The 12500-nt window shown below is 40.2% G+C and overlaps 1 protein-coding gene across 1 annotated transcript in view; it reads right to left on the bottom strand.

Moving 5' to 3' along the window:
• Positions 1 to 12500, bottom strand: part of LOC137991021 (uncharacterized) — a 45121-nt gene that overhangs the window by 15741 nt on the left and 16880 nt on the right. The window contains exon 3 of the mRNA XM_068836152.1: positions 858 to 1119. Within this exon, the coding sequence (XP_068692253.1) occupies positions 858 to 1119 (262 nt within the window). The remainder of the gene's footprint in view (positions 1 to 857; positions 1120 to 12500) is intronic.

Below are 12500 nucleotides of genomic sequence, written 5' to 3'. Positions count from 1 at the left end.
TTCTCTGAAGCTGACGTAAAATCCTTCTCTAAGAAACACGAAAATGCTAACACGAAGAATAAAACTTCATACAACTTAAAATTATTCAAGAAGTTCCTTGCAAGTGAATAAGAAAAACGAAAATCCTAGAAATTCCTGCAGCCGAGACGCAAGAATTTACCATAAAGCTTGTGCTTGGCGTCAGAAAGAAAATGGTTAGTAAAATTAAACTACACGTTAGCTCGAATATATGAATTTTATGTTCTCGTGGCAAGAACAATATCTCACTCGTTCACTGCACTCGCTCTATTGTTCTTGCCACTCGAACATAAAATTCATACCTTCTCGCCACCGTGTAATGTCTGTTATATAATTTCAATGCACCTATTGAGCACTTCGTGGGAAAACTGATCCACTGTTGCAAACACTTTTGGGTTCAGATTCAAATTTCGTTACAGTGCTCCTTTAAAGTGGCTAGGTCACGCTATTTTAGGTAATTTTGTTTAATTTTGTTAATTATGAGCTCTAAACGTCAAATTGGCAGAGCAAGAGTCTTTTATTTGCAAAATCACAGCCACATAAAAACTGAGCATGATTTTCCAGCTTTGTAAATGACATTTTGATATAGACTGATATAAAATTTGAAAAAAGGTGGGCCGACGTTTTTCAAATTTACCCAAATTCAATCCATTCAATCCTCTCCAGTTTTGTCTATCCATGTTCCTTCTTGGCTTCCCTGTGTTTCTTAGAGTTCTTCTATAGTTTTGAACAGTTATTTTGATATTTTAGTTAATTCTATGACCATTCGATCAGTGCTGAAATTGCCTAAAATTGCGTGACCCAGCCCCTTTAAGCATGGTGAATATTTCCATCATTACCTTGGATGCTGCTGGGTGGATTCTTCAACTTTTGCAAACGAATCTTGTGGGGCGAAATCACTTGGATCTTTTCGCCCTCACGTTCGACCTCTTCGGTGAATTCGACCAATCTTCTGAAAATAGGGACAGGACCTTCGGGAGCTGCACTTGCACCGCTTTGACCCTGCTCACGGGCAAAATTTTCTTCATAGCGACGCTTCAATTCCAGACCATAGTCAGACCAACTTAAGAGGAAGTACCCAGTCTTGTTAGTGGGTAAAATCTGAAATAATGAGTACATGACTCGTTTGTATGCCCAAGAAAGTTTTATGGTCATTGGGAAGCGTAAAACGCCACCTAACAAAACTTTTTAGGGAAAAAAAATAAAACCTACAGCTCAACCCTTATTAAGGTGGCTCAAACCAGTTTCAACACTTCCAAGAGACCTTGTTATTAGAAGCATTGACACTACAACAGTCTATCACGTAACACCAATGTTATGGTACCGTGTGAAACATCAATTATTGCTAAACAAGATGCAGTCATTTTTGTGGCGTAAGAAGTTACTACGGCAACAGGAAATCCTCGCAAAAATACCCTTCATTTTTGCTTCAGTTGCTCATATCTGAAAAACGGACTCGGTGACCTCAAATTTTTTATTGCGCAAAATTAATTAGCAGGCCAAGATGAAACTCTCTGCAAAGTTTACACAAATTCTGTAGAGAGGATTCAGAGCTACGTTAAATTTTCAATTATTGAAGGTGGCTCTGAATTCCGCGCCACAGAATGTTTTTAAAACTTTGCAGAAAGTTTTATTCTGGCATGTTAATTACATTTCAGAATAAAAAATAGGGGTCACCTAGCTCGTTTTTGAAATATGAGCAGCTAAAGCCAAAATATGGGGTGTTTTTGCAGGGCGTTCCCGTTGCCATGGTAACGTTTTACGTCAATCTTTTTCAGAAATAAATCTTTTTCAGCTATAATTGATGTTTTATATGGTACCATAATGTTGCTGTTAAGTGATAAATTGTAGTAGTGTCAATCATTCTGATAAAAACGTTTCTTTCAAGTGTTAAAACTGGTATGAGCTACCTTAAGGTCTCGGTAAAGGTAAATTTGGACGTCTCCCTCATTTCTTTTGTTTCTGTTTTTGCAAATATTGAATAGGTGGGCTGTGAAGCAAATTTTCCCGAAAAAATAATTCTGAAAAAATTAATTTTAAAGCCGCTAAAATCGCTTTTCTTTGTTTCCCGCCATAATCTGCACAGACAAGATCTTTTTACTCGAGAACACAAACAGCACAAATATTGTAAAATCGGTGACTGTTTTAGGAAAAATGCTGTACAAAGCTCTCAAGCTGAAAGATAAACTCCCAGGGCTAATTTAATCTCCTGCTACTGGTAATACAGACAGCACAGAGAATGTTCTTCAAGGTGAACTAGACACAAGCATCAAGGAAGCCATGAATGCCCTCGGGATGATGAGCTATGCCAATTACGAAGTCATGTTCGTCAAAGAGAATGCATCAAACCTGACCTCAAGGAAGACTATACCTTACTGTTTTCCGCCGCAATGCCAATGAATCAATTTCTTTTTGGTGGAGACACTTCCAAGCGACTGAGAGACATTGACAAAACAAAGAAATTTGTGAGGAGAGCAATGGGACAGAATTCCCACTCTAAGCTCCGCCAACACAAAGGGCTTGGCTCAAGCAGAAACTCATGTTATGGCAATCGCTCACGTCCCCCAAGACAAGGCACAGAGGTCTTTTTGTTTTTTGGGAAAAAGACCTTCCCCCTCCAAGCACAATGAGTAAAAGGAGGACAAGGGAAAGACTCCAAGCCCTGACTGAAAACTCAGGACAAAGAAAGTAAGAAAGTCATTGACACATTTTAAGGGGGACCTGCTGAGACGTATTAGCACTACCCAATTCAAAGCAGGCAGACTGAAAAAGTTTGTATCAAAGTGGAAAAAAATTGACATCTGATATTTACATTCTAGACACTGTTAAGCGTTATCACATGGTGCAGATGAGGAAGATATTATCAAATATGAGATTAAGAAACTTTGTGACAAAGGTGTTATAGAACAAGTAAATCACTGTCTTGGGAGTACATATCTCCCATATTCCTATGTAAGAAAAAAGATGGAACGCACTGTGTCATTCTAAACCTCAAGATGTTTAACACTTATGTTAAATACCATCACTTTAAGATGAAAAGCATAAAGTCAGTAATAAAACTTGTTAAACCTAACTGTTATACAGCATCTTTCGATCTCAAAGATGCACATTAACTATTCAGTTCCTATTGCTCATGAGCATAGGACGTTGTTACGATTTAAATGGCATTGCACAACAGTTTCAGTACACGTGCTTCCCCAATGGCTTGGCATGTTGCCCACGCCTGTTAAGGTGCATAGGACACTTTTTTTTATTAGCTTGCTCGAAAGAGCTTTGACAATGATGAAGAAAGGGTTATTGTGATAGCTCTCTTGTTTGCCGAGTTATTCAAGATTTGATTGATGCAAATTTCAGGACTTGTGATGTCACATAGTGGACACAAAATGATTTAAGATCACAAAACAAGGAATATCTCTGAAGACTTTTTCTGTATAGAACTGAAACGTTTTGCAGTTGTTATCCTCATCACAAAGTTCCATGATATGATCCACCGTGACGTTTCCATGGCAACACAATGGGCTCCAGGCCCTCTCCATCCAAAGGGTAAAATCAGAGTCTCGCTCCCCAATAAGTTTTATTTGCTGTTGATGTTCATTCAGTGGGTGTGACCGAATATGGACATTACAGAGCACAAACGCAAGGAAGTCTGTTAGACTCTGGAGCAACAAAGAAGGTATTTTTCGTTTCGGGAAGGTAGAGGTCTGGTAACGAGTATGTTTTTATGGTGACATCATAATCACTATCACAATGTGTAGTTCTGGCAGCACATCAACCCTACAAAATTTCAACCGTACAGACTTAGTATTTGCAAAGATATCCCATACTTTGTGATTTTACATAATTTCGTGTCCACTATATGAAGTCACAAGTCCTTTAATTTGCATAAATCAAAATCTTGGATGACTCGGAAACAAAGAGTGCTGTCACAATAAAATAAACGCCGTTCTTCATCAATTTAAACACTCTTTTGAACAAGCCATTGTTTCATATGCTCTTTAACAAAGCTTCTTAAGCCAATATTTGCTGCCCTGCAAGGAAGGGGTCGTGAGGTAATACCCTTCATTGATGATTCAAACCTACAGGGAGGATCCAAACAGGAATGCTGGGAAAGCATTAAAGAAATAGGACTTTTACAGGAACTGGGTTTCATTATCCACCCTGAAAAGTCTGTGTTCACACCCTCCAAAGAACTCTTATTTTGGGAGTTTGTTATTAACTCTAAGGATATGTCAGTGACATAATGCAGGAAAAGGCTTTATATCTTAAGGACAGTGGCTACTAATTCAAAGGTATTTTTGAGCGGTTTACTAAATATGCGGGAAAAGCAGATCTTAACAAGTGTTATTGAAATCCAAAAAGAAAATTGGGGGTAACCTCGCATTATTCAAATATAATTAATCAGCAATATTTGCAAAAAGCTCCAAAATACAAAGCAATGCAAAGCAAATTGAAGCTTAATCATCTCCGAAAAATGCGTGGTTACCCCCAGTTTTCGTGGCTACTCTGAGCATGTGCTACGTTCTGCTTTCTCCACATAGTTTTGAACCACGCAAAAATATCCCTGTATTGATAAGCACCACCCATAGGAAATCGGAGTGTCTCGAGATACGCAGAATGTATGCGCAATAACAAGAGTAGGCACCGTCCTTAAAGATGCATGTGCACATTTACTGAAAGTCATTGGCCTAATGATTAGCAGTGCTCCTACTTGGCAGATGGCAATGCCGTTTTACAGAACTCTAGAAATGAGAAAATAGTTGCTCTCAAACAAAATCATGGAGGCTTGGACTCCCATGTGGCCATAAGCTCCTCAGCCAAACTTGACCTTAAGTGGTGAGTTGATAATATTGGGCATTCAAACAAGACAATCTCTACTATCAAACCCTGCCCTTTTAATAACAACCGATGCTTCGAATGAAGGGTGGGTGGCAGTATATAAGAGGCATACATGTTGTGGTTTAATTTGATTTTTGGTTTAAATTTTCTCAAACCGGTTTATTGCTTTCAAACCAGTTTGTTTTTTTTTCAAACCAGTTCAATTATTGAACTGGGGTGCAGGCATGGCGCAGTGGTGAGAGCACTCGCCTCTCACCAATGTGGTTTAGAAGTGCCTTTGAATGGTTAGCTTCAAACAGAAAGCGTGGATCATGGTCACGATAGTGCCTTTAGGCCTAAGGACTGCGTCAGTTTGAGTTTAGGGTTGTGATTATGAAATTGCGGTTTGTTTTCAGAAGGTTAGGTTTGGGGTAATAAAATGGGTTGGTATTTAAGCCTAATTAGTGGATTTTTGACTGGTTAACTAAGTTATGCGGTTTGGGTAACAGACACTGTCCACTAAAGTAACCAAATGTATAGATTCATTTTATGTTTTAAATTTAATCTTAATACAAGACAAGTCAAAACAAAGTGTTGTTACTTCATTCATTTGCAAACTGAACAAATGTTACTGACAAGTATTGTTAGCTTGCTTGCAAGCAGCTGTGAACGAAATTTCTTTGCGATGATGGAGTGTCACATTCCTCCAAGTGCAAGAATATGACCTTGAAAATGAAATAAAGCCGTTAATGATTCCTCGTGGAGTAACTATTTTAGCATAGTCTTTCCTAATTTCCATTATTTTTCCTAACAGCATATTCGTGCCTACAGGACTGTCTATTTTGATTGCAAACATGTCATCGATCTTGAAAGGTGCCTTCCTTGATTGTCTGGTTTGTTTTACTCCATTTCTTCATTGTATTGACTCTGTCGTTCACGTATCTTCTGGCGTTTGGCTGAGTTCCACACTGATCATTGTCTAAGGTGTTTTTACCAAAGGCTAGCTCAGCGGCTTCCCCTTGACATTTAATGTCTTCATCAGTGTTCTGCTGGTTCTCACTGTGTATGAAATCTGCAGTGTGTACTCGCACCATCTTTCAATGTTCTTGTTATTTGACCCCATAATTAATGACCTCATATTTTCTTTCCATGTTTTGTTGTTTCTTTCCACAAGACCTTGTGTGGTTGGAGTTCTTACCGCTCCATGGGACACCTTGATTTGATTTTCCTCGCAAAATAATTTGAGTTTTGCATTGCAAAATTCACCTCCATTGTCTGTAAGAATTTTTTCGGGTATCCATAGGAAAAGAAGTAATACATCGCAGGCTAAATTTGCATTTGCTCGCTTATGATTATTCAAATGACTACAATAACAATAACAATTATTCGTATCAACATTTATGGGTAGAATTTATAACCAGTCCTCGGAGGCTCAGTGGAGAAAGCTCTGGGATAGTAATCGGGACGATACATCAAGGGCAGTGGTTCGAACTCTGGCAAGACTTACTGTAAAAGAAAAATTGTAAGTAGGATTTGTAGACAGAGGGAGGCAGTAATAGCATACTAGGGGTACGGTTAATGTACACATGAATGGAAATTGGAGTGAGGATAATCGGAAAAGAAGGGAAAGGCGAAAAGTAGGAGGAAAAGATTAATCTACCACTAATGTTTTGTTTTCATACCCCCCAAAAAGCCATGCCCCTATTTTTAAAACCACACCCCAAAAGATAAAAATGCCTTTTCAGACAGTTGATAAATAAGCTGGTTTAAAATTATATTCCTGGTTTGAAAAAAACAAACTGGTTGAAAAAAAATGGGCTGGTTTAAAAAAAAAAAATTATTCAAGAGCAAAATTAAACCACAACATACACACCACAGGGGGCAGATGGTTCCCAGAGGAAGCACAATTACACATAAATGAGCTTGAACATCAAACAGTCCTGTTCGGCCTAAAATCCCTATGCCAAGATGTCAGTAACTCAGATATCAGAGTGACATCTGATAACACAACAACAGTGTGTTACATTAATAAATTGGGTGGAAGCAATTCTAGATCTTGTAACTACCGTGCGCGAAAGATATGGGACATGGCTCTAGAAAAACATTTTTTTTTTTAAGCGAAGCCAACTTGCCAGGAAGGCAAAATGACCTACAATTGTAGCTGATAGAGAATCTAGAGTTTTCATTGATAGGCCTGAATGGATGATGACTGGGAATGTCTTTCACAAACTGTCCTCCTTAAGTGAGGCTCCAGCACTTGGCTAAGTAGCCTGACTTCTGGCTGTTATACACAATTGTGGTCTCATTCACACAGAAGCCCTTCAAGCTAATCCTGCCAAGCCGACCACCTTGTGGGTTCCCTTCGAGGTAGACCTGTTTGCATCAAGGTTGAATAAATAGATCGATACATTTGTGTCATGAAAGCCTGGCCGTTAGGCATGTGCAGCGGATGCTCTCACAGTAGTTTGGGACAAACTGTTCTATGTATTTCCTCCCTTTGCTCATATTGAGAGGTGTTTCCAGAAGATACGGTAGGAGGGGGCAGAGGGAGTAATCATACTACCAAAGTGTCATATTCAAACTTACTACCCTCGAGTGATATCCCCGCTAATGCAACCTACAAGACCTGTACCAATGGCAAAGATCTTGCTGATGCTACCAGATCAGATGTGATTCATCCTCTATGGAGGAAGATGCAACTAATGGCATGCTTTGTGTCTGTAAAAGGCTGGAAGCAGATGGAGTTTCAGCAGAAGCTAAGGAACTCATACTCTAGCCATGGAGAAAATCAATCAGGGATCAGTATGAAGTACAGTTTAGGAAATGGTCCAATTTCTGTACAGAAAGGGACATGGATACCAATGAGAGGTATGTGAGTAATGTTCTACTTTTTCCGGCTTCCTTATACGAAAGTGGCCTTGGTTATAGCTCCATAAACATTGATCGTTCCGCGTTAAGATCCCTTGATTGTGGCAGCACAACTCAAGTGGGAAACCATGCCTCAGTTTGCACATTAACGAGAGGTGTATTTGATACCAGGCCAACTATGAGTCGTTACTCCAGTGCATGGGATGTTAAAGATACCTTAAATTTCTTCAGACAAGGCAGAGGAAACTCTGAACTTAACTTAAAGCAACTTTCTATGAAAACAGCAACTCTAGTTGCATTGATATCTGCTCAACGAGTGCAGTCCCAGTCTGCATAAGTTGGACTTGTCTCGCATGATTCAAACGAATCAAAAGTTAGCATTCAATTTGGATCTGATCAAACAAAGCATACTATTCATCAAAGCACCAATAATAGAGATACGCGCTTACCCAGATGGCCCTAAGATATGTGCTGTTGATGCTCTGTTAACATGCATTTAGCGAACAGATGCTATCGTTGTGCCACTCGAGACTTCTAATCTTGTATCTCCCTCCTTCGCTTTGCATGCCATCTCGATTAATTTTGCCGGATATCCATTGGCTTTCAAATCACTGACAACGCGTTATTCTTCACTATTTCACAAGTACCTATCATTTGACTCGCATAGCCCAGCACAGAGCAAGAGAAAAATGGTAAAAACTCTCATGGACCGAGCCGGGTGCCTACCATCGAGCACGAAGCAGCGAAATAGTGAACAACAACGCTTTGTCAGTGATCTGAAAGCCAATGGATATCCGGCAAAATTAATCGAGATGGCATGCAAAGCGAAGGAGGGAGATACAAGATTAGAAGTCTCGAGTGGCACAAAAGCTTTCGCCTCAATCCCGTATGTTAAAGGAGTCTCTGAGAGAATTCGGCGTATCCTGGCCTAAGAGAATGTTAGGACCGCTTTTCGTCCGGTCAAAACACTTGGTGATGTGTTCAAGAAACCTAAAGAGCGCCCAAGCGAGAGTCAAGTGACTAGAATTGTGTACAAAGTCGGGAGTAGATCGTGTCCATTTGTATACATTGGCGAAAGCAAAAGATCTTGGAATTCTTGAGGGGCAGAACACAAGCCTGGCACAAGAGGAAACAATGAATCAGCAATTAAACAGCACGCGGAAACGATTGGACATGATATCCATCCCAACTACGTAAAGTTATTAGAGCGTGGTGTTAGCAACCGACAGCAACGGTTATTCTTAGAATCTTGGCATTCCACGCTAAATATCAATGCTGTAAATGAACGCCAGCCTCTCCCTAAGGTCTATTTGCCTTTTATTGTGGCCCCTTAGAGATCAGAACATGCCTCAAAAAGCTCTTTTAATTATTCATCTAGTCATTTTACTCTGATGAACGCAAACAGAACGTTGCCGAAAATTTAGTTTTTAAACTTTTTTAGGTCAGATCAAGAAAAAATGAGGGGACAGAGAGGGAGGCTCCCGGTCCAGCCCTTGGGATATGTCATGTCCACGAAAGTCATTTTTAGACGAGTGGAAGTCTTCCGAGACGTCCGCATGCAGGTCAACCTCGGTCTGAGGTTTGAAAGAAAAGCAAAGATTTCATGTAATGGCGGACGAAGTGGACTTTCGCTCGTCTAAAAATAACTTTCGTGGACATGACATATCCCGGCCAACGCCCTGAGCCTCCCTCTCTGTCCCCTCATTTTCTCTTGCTTTTGCGGCCGCCAACAATTCCCAAGGCCGAGTGTGACAGTCTAATTAAACTTAGCTTGCCATTATCTCATCGGTCAGTTCAAGGTAAGTCTGCAGTAGCCTGTGTAGCAGGTGCTAGAAAGGGAAAGGAAAGGGAGGAATCCGGCGCGCGCGCGAGGCGAGGGTGGCATGGGGAAAGGGAAAAGGAAGCGCCTGTAGCAAATCCATCTCCTTTTCCCTCCCTCCAGTTGCGCTCCACGCTCTCTCTTCTCGTTTTGCGCGCGCGCCAGCTTTCTCCAATTCCTAAATAAGTCCGCAGCGCACCATTTTCCCTCCGGGCCTTGTCACATTAACAGAGCAATACTTTCGAGAATCCGATCCCTCAAGATTTCTGGGAAACCAGAACTATAGCACTCCAGCTAACTCGCAGAAAACAAGCGGGTGGGTACAAAACGCAGACCCAAGACCCCTTCAGATTCGTATTGAAATCACTTGAAACTAACTGGAACATGATTCTCGACTGAAGAGGAAACAAGAGACATGTAACATTTGCGGTTTTCAACGAATTTGAGCAGCGTCTTCGTTTAGTAGAAAACCCCACCAAAACTACGAAACGAAGACCCCTTCAAAAGCGTTTTCAAAGCGCCTGATATCGCTCGAAACAACATTCTCTTCTCTGAGACCGTTGAAAATCCAAGTCATGGGCAAACAAAATGAATTTCAACTGTCAAAGCGGCAACACCCATTTTATCAATGAAACAACGACAGTGTCCGACTTCTTCACGAGGGAATAAGATTTAGCGATACTTTGTCATTTGGTTATTTTTTTTCTTTTTGATTTTACTTTGTTATTTGGAGCGCCAGGCGATCAAACATCCTCAAAACTGCGAAACATCCTCAGCCAAGAAACAAGAACTCTTAAAAGCCACGGGGGGGGGGGGGGGGGGGGGAGATGGACGTAGCAGTGGAGTAGGAAAGGGAGATCAAGCATATCAAACCTTCACTAAAACCAATCACAATGAAAACCAGTTTGTTCTGATGTTCCTGTCACCAGAAGCCAAGACACGCAAGACATGAAAAATTGAGTTCTGTTAACGCAAGCTAGTAATTCTCTTCAATATAGTTTTTACCCACAAAAAAACTCTTGTTACACCCTGTTGATGGCGACTGGTCCAAACCCATTGAAGTTTCAAAGGAACACATCTTAATGCATCATACCCATATAGTTCCCTTCTTCAGTTGGAACTGTCGATATTTTACCCGATGCCGCTGAGTCTCTTACTGAATCACACAAGAAGTATCTCAGTTTCAAGAGGCTAAAGTATACCTGAATCAGTAAACATAGGTAGTTGTTGGGTAGTTATAGTGTGACCTGTTTTCACTTTGAAATACTTTTTTTTTCCGAGGGTAATAAACTTATAAACTACAATTGTTATTTTCTTACAGCGATGAGTCAAAGATTTGTCACCCTGAGAAAGCGTATTTAAAGCTATCCCGTTAAAAACCTTTTGCCTACTTCCCCTCGTTAATAGCTTTATGCTTTGTGCTTCAGTGCTTTTATTTTAGAATTAGATTATTACAGTTTTCCAGTTGTTAAGTCAGTATATAATTGTTAAATGTTGTCGTGCTAATTTTTATACAGTGAACATTGGTTCAGTTACTGTTCGCATTTTTCAGGGTAAATTACAGCTGATAATGACAATTCGTATGAGAGACAACGAATAATCGTTTTGTTGCAGTTCACCTTTTTTTCAGATAGAACTTGTAATGTAAATGATTCAGTTGAATGATTAAGACGCGGCTCGCAATTTCACAACAATGTGTCTGTAGAAAAATATATGATATTAAATGTGACCTTTTACTGGGTTGCCTGGATGGGAATCTCAGTCGGAAAATGGGTAAAATTTGTTTGTTTTCGTTTTTTCTTTTTTTTCTTTTTTCGTGTCGGTAAAAGTTTTGCCTGTCACTCCCCTGCTAAGTGCTGTCTTTGACCATAGAGCCTTCTGCGCGTATTTTCTAGGATCGAGAGGTAGTGGAAATGCGTAGATTTCTCTGATGGACACAGTAGAATATTTAACCAAGAGAAAATGAGGGGACAGAGAGGGAGGCTCCCGGTCCAGCCCTTGGGATATGTCATGTCCACGAAAGTTATTTTTAGACGAGTGGAAGTCTTCCGAGACGTCCGCATGCAGGTCAACCTCGGTCTGATGTTTGAAAGAAAAGCAAAGATTTCATGTAATGGCGGACGAAGTGGACTTGACGTTTGTGCATGCGGACGTCTCGGAAGACAGACTTCCGCTAGAACAAAGACTTTCGCTCGTCTAAAAATAACTTTCGTGGACATGACATATCCCGGCCAACGCCCTGAGCCTCCCTCTCTGTCCCCTCATTTTCTCTTGATTTAACTTAACCTGCAATGGCTTCGAAAGTCATGTAACGCGAATGGCGTTTTAGTGGATCTTTAAATAAAATATACCCTTATGGAGCTCAATAATGGAAAGTCAGTTGGATAAACAAGACAGGCGGTGAAAAATAAATATCTGGAATCTTCAAAGCGACGAGTAATGGACTTCGACAACAATCTATCGCCCGTCGAGCCGAAATCAAAGTGAGCTGTATTTCTAATATTTTACCAAGTGTGCTGTTATGTAGAACACTGAAACCAAATGGAAAATTCTCTGGTAACTTATGGGAGCGTCTAGTTATAGTAAGGATCGGTTTGATATCAAAAAGTTGTGATAATCTGCAGGTAGAAAGAAGACACAGTTTTTCATTTGGAACAATAAAGTGTGGAACGGAGCCAAAAAATTACGTTTTGCACCTTTGACCCTTGTCAAGTTCGTTCAAAATAGCAAATGTATAGGCAGCCGTCACCGCCAAAAATACAAGCCTTGTAAACGGTTGAGAATAAACTGGAATGGTCTATTTGTCTTTTGCACAACGGTTTATCAGAATTTGAAAAGATGTATTTAAAACACAAATGGACAAGTCACCTTTGGGGAAATGAAATACCCAAACATTGCAAGGTTTATACAATTCAGAAACTGTGTAGATACCCTTGGTGAACTCAATCAGTGAAAACACGAGTGGTCAAGCGTTTAATGA

This window comes from Montipora foliosa, chromosome 2, assembly GCF_036669935.1.
Source record: "Montipora foliosa isolate CH-2021 chromosome 2, ASM3666993v2, whole genome shotgun sequence".
Taxonomy (NCBI): Eukaryota; Metazoa; Cnidaria; class Anthozoa; order Scleractinia; family Acroporidae; genus Montipora; species Montipora foliosa.
The sequence above is the reverse complement of the archived record's forward strand: the minus strand, read 5'-3'. Positions and strand labels throughout refer to the sequence as shown.